Consider the following 10847-nt stretch of genomic DNA (forward strand, 5'->3'; position numbering starts at 1 on the left):
TAATTTTCAATGTAATGTGACCCGTATTAATTTTAAAGCAAAAATGATTAACAAAGAAAAAGGAGAGGAGGAGGAAAAGAGAGAATACAATTTTATATACAATTCTATATACACGGAGAAAATTTTATATTAAAAATTACTATGATATGTAGTAACTGTGGATCATTAGGAATCATTTTAAAAGTAAAATTATAAAAATTACGTCAATTTACGCAATTTTTACAGTTTTACATAGCACTTTAACTTAGAATGATTCCTAATTGTCACAGTTACTATACATACTATAGTAATTTTAATATAAAATTTTCTCCGTGTATAGAAACTACATTTACATATAAAGCAAATTTTTATAGAGAAAAATTAAATTTTCCTTGTACGTTTTAGATGTAGTATTAATGAACATTAACTATATACATGTACCTTAAATTTTATCCATACGTAATTTTATTTTCAATGTAAACTGATAATGTTATTTTAAAAAGAAATCTTGCATTAAATGTTACATCTTATTAAAACAAAGTTCTTTTGACCGGCAAATATCAGATTCATCATTAAATTGTATATTATCGCGAATTGATTAATACCCTGCAATACTGTAACAGAACCAAACTTGAATCGTATATATAATATATAATCGATACTAGAAATCGCGCGGATATCAGTGCGATAAGAGAATTAAAGTCACGATCACGTGAAGCAAAGACGTGTGCCATTCCTTGTACAATTTTACTTTATGATTTATGTACGGTCGATTGAGTGAAGCCAATATCCACCGTTCAGCGAATTCACCGAGGTTAATCGTCGTGCTATTAAAAGCCTTGCCGTACACGTATCCGTTTACATTTAAAATATTACTTCTGACATGCTACGTATGCAAACTAATATCAAAATTTTATCCGTGAATATTTTCGATGCACCTGAAAACTGGCGCAATAAATTGAATAGCGTTAAAATTTGCGTTTAATTTAGATATACCAAGACTGGACAGATAGTGTAAAATATAGTTATTCGCTTTAGAAGCTACAAGAGTATAAATTGTGTACAATGTATCGAACTGATATGCATCGTTAGACATTTATATTACAGTTAATCTTGTTAGAATAACAGAGTATATTAAAAACATCAAGTAATCATCTCGCGATGTTGCATTTAACTTATCAATTAAAACTTGTGCTTGTCTTATTTAATATGTTAGGTGCTTGCAATCATTTTTTAACCTAGTTCTCTGTTTGATTTAAGTCCTATAATTTAATATTATTTGTAAGCAAGATGATATACGACACTGTCAATATTATCCTGATCGTAAATATTATTTAAATTACAGCTTTAAATATTTAACTCAATTGCTTATTAATTGTATTAGATACTAATTAAATATCTATCTTGATTTATAGCTTTCTGCAGAAATTAAAATAATATAATTGACGCAATATTTGGAAATATTCAGATATTTCTTTTTTACGAGAAAATATATTTAAATGCATATGTAGTTTATATCTAAAATTAAAAAGATTTTGCTTTCAACATGTCTGTATGATATAAAGTTTATCTTAAAATTCAAAACAATATAAATACGTAATGACAAAAATTCCGTCTTATCTCAGTATCATTCCCGCACAGAAAAAAAATATGGAATCAACATCATCGTAGTTAATTTATTTTATTAATTCAATAACATTATTAATCAAATCAATACATGACAATTTGATTAATAATGTTACTGAATTAATAAAATAAATTTTAATTACAATAATGTTATTTATTCAACATTATTTTTTTCAATGTGGAAAATAATGTAAAAATAATTAACTATGATAGCTAAAATAATCAATTGATGGCTTACTACAATCATACAAAATAAATTTAATATCAATCAATATTTAAGAACTTTTATATGAATATTTTTTCAAGAAATCTGATATCTCAATATTTCATTTATTTCAATATATATATGTACACAGTATCCCAAAATTATTATCCTTTTTAGCTATATTTTTCAATTCTATGTGTGTGTGTGTGTGTGTGTGTGTGTACGTGTAGTAAACTTTTTTTTAGCAAAAATTTGTTTAGAGATGTTAATTTATCATTATTTTTCACCTGGTGTTAAATTATTTTATAACTGATTCTCCTAGATTTTTAATTATTGTTAAAGCTTCGTTAAAACAAATTACAAAATCGTTAAAACTAATTACAAAAGTAAAAAAAAAACTTCCTGATTATCGTTAACACGTTAAATGCCGTGTTTTGACACATTCGTACAAGACAATATCTACAATATTTATAGAATTACGTAAATTACCAATGTCAAAACCAAACAACATGACGTACGTTTAAAATGATTATTAGTCATTTACCATGTGACGCAATACACACACAAATTGTTTTTTAAATGTTTACAAAATTGGCAGGGAATTTTTACAAAATCGACACGGTATTCAACATATTAACAGGGTATAGATTATAGACTATAGACTGTATAAATGCACGACGAGAAACCGGCGAGAGCACGTTGCGCAGCTGACGTGCGAGGCCGCGTGAGAGGCCGCGACGTTGAACCGATCCACGCACATCTAAGAATGTAGGCGTAATACGAATCAGCCGGTATTAAATTCGTCAGAATAAGACGAGGCGCGAGGGTCGCGATAGCGAGATCGCGAGGCGAGAAGGAAAGACAGACGGAGACAGATAACGGTAATCTTTGAAAAGTCGTCGCGGTAGGATCAGTCATCGCGATGACGCAAATTACAAAGTCGATGTGTGACCTTAATGAGTAATCAGTCTGGCAGTTTCGACTTCGGACTCGACGATTATTCCTATTTTATCCCGACCGTGTACTCGGCTGATCGCGAAATCGCGCACTGTCAAACGCGTGTTTGGACACGTCTGATAAGCGACGGCGACGGCGACGACGAGGGCGAACGAATGACGGCAATGACAGCCCTCGCGGATGGATGGCGCGACGTTACCGAGGTGTCGCGAGTCTCGCGATAACTTTCTGAACGACCGTATATGACGATTCTCGCATGTTCCTCGGGTTCGCGAGTGCAGTTTCCTCGCGGATGATCCATCGGCATGTTCGGGCCACACGCGCCTTTCGTTCGCGGACGACGTGCAGCTGCAACGATGCGCGCCGCGTGTCTCGTGGCAATTGAGCGGGGGGGAGGAGGGGCAACGTGTCGCCGCGGCAACACCCGCGGCTCGACGATGTCGGATCGTCGCATCGTGACGGAACAACGACTATTAAAAGGCGTAATGCACCCACAAATACCTCGTTTTTCGACGAGCTCCGAAATCTCCTCCCTGTTGTCGGCCATCTTAGCACCAGTCACTGTCTCACAATGCACGCTGGGTAAAAACAAACGCGCCATCGCCGCGCCGCGGCGCTTCGGTACGCTGCGTCAACGACTGCTGCCACCTGCAGAGTCGTGACGGAAGCATGTGTCAGCTGTCAGACGTCTGTCAGTTGCGCAGGATCGTGACTACCTGACATCGCCTGATATTTATTTTACGATGCATGTATGTACAATGACGCGGTTTTTCAATAACTTTTTTGTTGCTATTTGTCTGATCTTATCCTTTTTTTTGATCGTCAATCTTCTTTGATGCCTTGAACTTACCTCTATTCTTTAACATACGCACGTGTAACACAAGCATATTGTTCAAAAATTTTGTATATCTACCGCGGTTATCACATTATGTCTGACTCTTGATTTGTGCTAGACTCATTGTTATTTTAAATAGTTTCCGTATTCAAAAAGTATTAAACGAGCATTGACAATATTCCTGTTTATATATATTTTTTCTTTCCTATTTAAAAAATTTTAAATTGTCAATTCTAATAACTGAATAAATATATATTTTTAACTTAATTGTAACAGATACATAATATACCTTGTTCCTCTTTTTTTATGAAAAAAAAGTTATTGCATTAATAAAAAAATTTAGTGTTCTTTTATTATTATATAAAATGATCTTTTTATAAATAATTTTATAAATAATTTATAGATGAAATTTACATTATTATATAATAATTTACATTATTTTATAAACGTGTGAGAAAATTCAACTTTTTGTTCTGTATTTTTACGTGTATTTCTTATATGAAATATATTTGTTCTATAGAACTAGAAATTAAATAATCATAAATTTCATTCAATACACATATGTACTTCGTGGAAATTAAGCTAATGTAATCGTATATTCCTTCTAAATCATCGTAATATACGTCGTATGCTTATGTCATGTAATTCAACATGCATTATATATATTAATCTTTTCCTCATTGCGTACATTATATTAAACATTTATAAAGTATACGTCATACCAACAGCTTTTGTTGGAAACTTCTGAGAACTACAAAATAATTTCTTAGAAACAGTTATCAATGCTCCCCTCTTTTAATTCTCTTTGCGCAAGTATGCATGTACGTTCAATGTGACACACTTTCACGACCCGCTCCTGGCATACGTCGCCAGCGTTAATATATTCCCGTTAGGCGGCTAAAGATAGCAGTCTTCGTTGATTCTTCGTATAGTTTGGTGTTCCTTCGCAGCTCGTAAAAATGAGTGATCGTACCGTCGTAATTGTTTCAGCTGTTAGAACACCCATAGGTAATAAGCAAAAAATGATATGTAATAATACTTGTTAGTTAAAATTAAATATAACAATTTGTCGATCTAAATTGTCGAGGTCTACAAATTATTGTGAAATTTAAACCGCCTAAATAAAATTTTAAAAATATGTTATGCTATATAATAGAAATTTGAGGATATCTTGCAAATTCATTTAGGTTATATATAATATATATATATATATATATTTGATGCATAAAAAAATAAATTTAGCTTATTTGAATATTTATCAAAAATATTTTTGTGATAATGTAATAAAATTTAAATATAAAATTTTATAATAATCCAAAATTTCTATTCTGTAGGGTCATTCTGTGGGGCCTTAGCTTCCTTGAAAGCATCAGAAATGGGAAGTATTGTTATTAAAGAAAGTCTGATAAGAGCTGGATTAAAAGGAGCAGAAATTTCTGAAGTTATCATGGGACAGGTAATTTGCATAGATTTTCATTGGAAATAATAGAATACACATATTTTCAAATGTATTTAAATTTATATATATCTGAAATAAACATATGTTTGTTAATACATATTTTTATCACATACTTTTAGATACTTACTGCAGGAGAAGGTCAAAACCCTGCAAGACAAGCAGCGGTCAATGCTGGCATACCTATTCATGTTCCTGCTTATCAAGTAAACATGTTATGTGGTTCCGGTCTAAAGTATGCACAATCTATAATACATTGTATAATATATGCATTCTCAACAATGCAGTAATTTATATTGAATAATATAAAACTATATTATGTAAATATGCTGCAGGTCTGTGATAAGTGGTTACGCTTCCATTAAATCAGGAGAAAGTGATATAATTGTGGCTGGTGGTCAAGAAAATATGAGTAGAGCACCACATGCCACTTATCTCAGGAATGGTATAAAATTTGGAAATTGTAATTTAGTTGATACATTGTTAGATGATGGTTTAACAGATGCCTTCTATAATATTCACATGGCAATCACAGGTAAAACAAAAATATTACATATTAGATATAATTATATTGGATATAATTTCTATTATAAAAATTTAAATTTTATACGAGTATTATCATATCGTTTTATTATTTACATATTTAATAGCGGAGAATATGGCTGAAAAGTATGCAATAAGTAGAGAGGCACAGGACTACTATGCGAGTAAATCTCAGGAGAAGACAGAGATAGCTACTAATGCTGGACATTTCGATAAAGAAATTATTCCAGTAACCATTGCAAGTAAAAAAGAATCTATCATTGTATCTAAGGATGAATTCCCGAAATTTGGAACAACTGTTGAGAAACTTGCAAAATTAAGACCAGCGTTTAGACCAGTATGTAAATATTATTTTTTATAGCATCATATAAATTTATAAAAGAAATTCAACTTTTAATATTATCATATTTTATTTAGAATAATGGCACAATTACTGCTGGTAATGCATCTGGTATAAATGATGGTGCAGCTGCAGTAGTTCTAATGTCTCAAGAAATTGCTGAAAGTAAAGGAATTTCACCATTAGCCAAAATTGTTGCAGTAGCACAAGTTGGAGTTGAGCCTCAAATTATGGGTATTGGCCCTATTGAAGCTGTTAAATTAGTCGTTAGTATATGATATACTTGTCTTTGAATTAATTTTTGAATACATTATACTAACACAATATGTGGAGACGATTATGTATAAGTAATTGGAATTATTTATTCTAGTTAAAAAAAGCAAATTGGTCAAAAGAGGAAGTGGATTTTTATGAGTTAAATGAGGCCTTTGCAGCACAAGCAATTGTATGTATTCAAGAACTCGGACTAGATCCTGAGAAAGTTAATGTAAATGGCGGTGCTATCGCTTTAGGTCATCCTATCGGCATGTCTGGTATGCTGAATTAATATTATATTAATATTGAAACTATATTAATACTGAACTAATATTGAATTAATATTGAAATTTTCTGCAACAAAATATTCATTTTATAATAAAATAAAACTATATTAAGACTGAATTATATTAATATTAATTCATATTGAAACTTCTTTAAACAATTTTTTTATTTAAAAATAAAATTTTACGTTTCAGGAACAAGAATATTGGTCACCCTCTTACATACATTAGAAAGAACTGGAAAGAAAAAGGGTGTCGCAACGTTATGCATTGGAGGGGGAATGGGCATTGCCATGGCTGTTGAAAGAAAATAACATATGTCTTCTCTCTATTTATATATAAATATGAAGTTTATCATATTTTTATTGAAATATTTTTCTTGATAATAACATTCCTCTTAACCTATAATTTATACGTCGAATAATAATCAAACATTTATTATGAAATTGTATAAAGAAATTTACAGTGTTCAAGTTGCCTGTTTATTTAAACATGCAACTAGTATTTTATTATCCAGTTCTTGTTTAGTAGAATAATGTAATTTAATATTTTTATAGCATTATGACAGCAGGGACATAATAATATATATATTTCACGATATTTTTATACATAATGTAAGAATATCTAGATGTAAATCATATAAAATATTAGCACATGCTAATCTTTTTACCTAACTTAACTTGAAGTATAAAACATTCAATAAAAGAAAGATAAAGAAATAAATTCAGAATCTTAGATTATACCCACATCAATCCTAAATTATATAACATATAATCAAATTATGTAAATAAACATGTATTTTGTGAGTAATAGCGTTCGATTCCAAAGAATAATAATTTAAATCCATTAAATCAATCTTATCACAAATATCATTTACTTTGTGGATTGACTTTTTGTTTTATCTCTATTTTCTAAAATTTGTTTTACAGCTGCAAGGCCTTCTTGTTGCCTCTGCTGAGTGCGTTTCTCCTTAAAAGTATATCTTACATTCTTCATTTCCTTTGATGGACCACTTAATTGCTTTAACTGTTCCTTGATAGCTGGTATAATCCGTATCTTAAATTATAATATAATTTCATTAGAATTTAATATAAAATAAAACACAATAATTAGTCTTTACTTCTGAATATTTTTATCAAAGATTGTTATATTATAGACATAACATTAAATAAAATGTTTTTATATAACTGCAATTATATCTTAAATTATATCATCTAAAAAAATTATATTATAAAAAAGTATTACTTCAAGTTCTATAAAAATTGATGAAATTCCCTATATAAAGAAAGAATCTGATTACTACAATTTATATAACATAATTGTTATTTATATTTTACATTGCCGATATACTAAGTGGGATGGCAGGATAATATCCATAGTAAAACTTCCCATCTTTATTAAAACAAGGAATAGATTCTTCTAATGGTCTCTGTGTAACCAAATCGATTTTTGGTATACAGAGTTTAGCATGTTTTTTTATTATATGCCCAAACAAAGAATCTACATTAACTGTTGAATCTTTTAAACAAAAGTAAGAGCCCCAAAGTTTTGAATTCAACATATTCTCATCTGGATGAGTCAATCCATGATAAAGCATTCCTTCTGACATTTGTTCCTCGATTACAGCTAGTGTATCACAATGCGCAACTACATTTGGTACGTAAATGTCTTGTATAAGATTATCACCAACATATAAGCACCGTTGATCAGTTTTTCCTGTTATAACACTAAGAAATTCTGATAGTTCATTCCAATTTCCTTGACCATATATTTCACCTCGTTTTAAATCCTTACTTGTAACACAACAACAAGTTTCATGGTTGTTTATGATAGTAAAAAACGGTCGATTTTTAACAAAGAAACCAGGTTTTCTTGCATGACATATTACAATATCGAAAAGAGATTGCCAATCCTTTCCAAGTGCATAACTTGCAGTAAAGCTTGCAAAATCTACATATGATGAAGTAAGAAGAAAGGTAGCAGATTTTTTCTTTACTTCTTTCAACCATGAAATTGTATCTGGGCTACATTTATGCAAATATTTCTCTGGATGTTTCTTAATGTCACCAGTAATGCCTTTGCCTAAATGAAAATTGTCTTCAGCAAACATGTATATCAATGCATCCAATATGTCAGGCCAAACATTGTATTTATCCAAAGAGGTTCCATATTCTTCATCGAGCATATCTACAGCCCGTGCAAACACCACACTTGCTGGAATATCAAAATAATCTAGAAGAGTCCTTATTTTCTCAGACAAAGGACCATTCCAGGTTGCCAGCAAATCGCTACAGAAAGTGTCTGTAACTTCCCATTTTTGTTCAGGATATATTTCCCTTATTTGATCTGTACTTAAGAGATGTGATCCATGACACGCTCTACGAATAACACCATCCGGACTCACTCTGAGTATGTTTCCTCTTTCGGTATCTAACAATAATCCCTTTTGCATGAAATCTAAATCATTATCTGTCAATGGCTTTAACAGATGCTTTGTACTGTATTTCCGTTCATTCACTAAGAAATTAGCTAATATCTCATACTCTCTATGAATCAAATTTGTAATATTGTAACGCAGCAGAGTGTTATCCAAGTCAAAACCAATGCAACCGTAGTCAGTGAATTTGAATACATCCATGTTACCTTTACTAGATTTAACAGATCCTTCAAATTTATTAAATGCTTTGGAACTGTATTGACAAGAGTTTATACGCACTACCGCACTGAATAATGTTCCTGTTCTACTAATTACACGTTTATATGCAAAGATGTACCTACATACATATACTTTAATAACACTGTGATAAGGACTCAAGCCCCTAAGCATATCTATATTCAAATATTTTTATCAATAATGTTCTTTGTGAACAAATATGTTAGTATTATATTCACTGAATATTATTCAGATAATTTTCCGCAACTTTATAAATACAATATGTGTCGGTTATACCGGCACAAAAAATCAGACTGAGCAACCTTAAGAAGCTAAAAATACCTGAACCTTATTTGACAGAGATTCTCTCTAAATTCAGTCTCGAGATGCTTTCTTACCTATCTACCTGCTCATGGAAATTGAAGAGAACTTTTATGAACATTTTACAACCTAAACGCAATGCGTTAATTATTGTCTCCAGATTATCATTGAAAAAAAAAAAAATCACCAGACAAGATCGGTGAGAGATTATGGTTTTCAGTGTACTCACATTTGGCGGGATATGAACACAGCGGATGTTTCTTGCCTGCACGAAGAACATGTCGAACTTGAAAGAGTCCCCACGCGGATCCGTAAACACACAGTCTCTCATTACAACGTTCATGTATCTGCAAAAAGAAAAAAATAGATGTAATATAGAATCGATTCTTTACTCTATAAGACATTGTTGATTAATTTTGACGTACGTTATTTACGAAACGTTCTATTCACTACAACAGTTGCATACATATTATTATTGACAAAGATTCAATTTATATAAATTCAATAATAATATTTTTTATGAAAACCTTCATGTCACATGTCATAGCGAGAGTAAATAATTGAAAGTACGCACGCGTCAGCCTGTTCGACGATACCGAAAATCGACGCTTCGTTTCGCAAATCTATTGTCGTTCGCTGCTTCTCTACAGCTTTCAACAGAATTGACAAACTGTTGTAAAGAAAATGTTTCTCACGTTGCGAATATACGGCCATTGCGAACCATCAACGAACATGAAGTGGGCGTGAGAAAAACACGCAACACGCCGGTCGACTGACAAGATCGGACTGGACTGAACGCAGTGATGAAACGCACGTGGGAGATCACGTGACCGTTACGCGCGGAGTTTGCGCGTAAATCTCGAATCAACGTAAATATATTTATATGTACATATATTTATATATATTGAAACGTACGTTTATACATATGCTATAAATGTAAGAAATATATATGTATAACGCACATTGTAATGTTATGAAAAAATGTTTAATGCCTTTTGCCTTTTACATTTATAGCGTATATTTTCGAGTGAAGCAAATTTAATCGCTCTGAAAACGATTAAGGATGTCAAATTCCGTTTTGAGTTACTAGTGGTATTTTGGATTGTTAATGTAAATAATACATTAATAATATAAATCAATAATTAATCAATCAAACGCTTATTCACAGTATTTTATTAATTAATCTCTAATTAATAAAATATTTTGTTTGAATAAGTGTTTGATTGATTAATCAGAGACAAAACCTAGTAAAGTCAAAATAGCGCCAAACGAGATGCTTTATTTATATTATTAATGTATTATTTATATTAATCAAATTCAAAACCATTTCGGTCAAACATATCATCATCATGACAAATATTTAGATTTATTCGCTTTTAAAGCGATCAACATG

At 31.1% G+C, this 10847-nt stretch overlaps 3 protein-coding genes across 7 annotated transcripts in view; 1 reads left to right on the forward strand and 2 right to left on the reverse strand.

The window, feature by feature from the left end:
• LOC140664850 (uncharacterized) overlaps nucleotides 1-3414 on the reverse strand; it is a 149533-nt gene extending 146119 nt beyond the window's left edge. For 2 of the 4 annotated variants that reach the window (XM_072890409.1, XM_072890405.1), the window contains exon 1: nucleotides 3269-3413. In XM_072890409.1, the coding sequence (XP_072746510.1) occupies nucleotides 3269-3368 (100 nt within the window). In that variant the 5' untranslated portion in view covers nucleotides 3369-3413. Of the gene's footprint in view, nucleotides 1-3268 lie in introns of all 4 variants that reach the window. The other 2 variants (XM_072890397.1, XM_072890391.1) reach the window with 2 other exon arrangements.
• A 756-nt stretch (nucleotides 3415-4170) lies between these two features.
• On the forward strand, nucleotides 4171-6851 carry Acat2 (Acetyl-CoA acetyltransferase 2). Its single transcript, XM_072890426.1, has 8 exons — nucleotides 4171-4610; nucleotides 4937-5058; nucleotides 5181-5293; nucleotides 5394-5593; nucleotides 5709-5938; nucleotides 6019-6207; nucleotides 6312-6474; nucleotides 6676-6851. Exons 1-8 carry the CDS (start codon nucleotides 4562-4564, stop codon nucleotides 6792-6794), a joined length of 1185 nt encoding a protein of 394 aa, XP_072746527.1. The 5' UTR covers nucleotides 4171-4561; the 3' UTR covers nucleotides 6795-6851.
• An 86-nt stretch (nucleotides 6852-6937) lies between these two features.
• Nt5a (5' nucleotidase A) lies at nucleotides 6938-10186 on the reverse strand. 2 transcript variants are annotated; one of them, XM_072890425.1, is made up of 3 exons: nucleotides 10029-10186; nucleotides 9684-9801; nucleotides 6938-7536 (listed from the first exon to the last, which is right to left on the reverse strand). In XM_072890425.1, the coding sequence occupies exons 1-3, from the start codon at nucleotides 10166-10168 to the stop codon at nucleotides 7354-7356; spliced, it is 441 nt and encodes a 146-aa protein (XP_072746526.1). In that variant the 5' UTR covers nucleotides 10169-10186; the 3' UTR covers nucleotides 6938-7353. The 2 variants fall into 2 exon arrangements, with proteins under 2 accessions (XP_072746526.1, XP_072746525.1); XM_072890424.1 differs by lacking the exons at nucleotides 9684-9801; nucleotides 10029-10186 and adding an exon at nucleotides 7818-9651 and having other exon boundaries at nucleotides 7365-7536.
• Nucleotides 10187-10847: the final 661 nt, after the last annotated feature.

Source organism: Anoplolepis gracilipes, chromosome 4 (assembly GCF_047496725.1).
Source record: "Anoplolepis gracilipes chromosome 4, ASM4749672v1, whole genome shotgun sequence".
In the NCBI taxonomy this organism is placed as follows: domain Eukaryota; kingdom Metazoa; phylum Arthropoda; class Insecta; order Hymenoptera; family Formicidae; genus Anoplolepis; species Anoplolepis gracilipes.

What these genes read in the sequence shown, in the direction of transcription:
- Acat2 (XM_072890426.1), top strand. Translation starts at nt 4,562, where the DNA reads ATGAGTGATCGTACCGTCGTAATTGTTTCAGCTGTTAGAACACCCATA. An exon ending in AGCTGTTAGAACACCCATAG is followed by an intron (nt 4,611 to 4,936) that starts GTAATAAGCAAA and finishes TCTATTCTGTAG; the next exon opens with GGTCATTCTGTGGGGCCTTA. An exon ending in TATTCACATGGCAATCACAG is followed by an intron (nt 5,594 to 5,708) that starts GTAAAACAAAAA and finishes CATATTTAATAG; the next exon opens with CGGAGAATATGGCTGAAAAG.
- Nt5a (XM_072890424.1), bottom strand. Translation starts at nt 9,307, where the DNA reads ATGCTTAGGGGCTTGAGTCCTTATCACAGTGTTATTAAAGTATATGTA. An exon ending in CCACTTAGTATATCGGCAAT is followed by an intron (nt 7,537 to 7,817) that starts GTAAAATATAAA and finishes TTATAATTTAAG; the next exon opens with ATACGGATTATACCAGCTAT.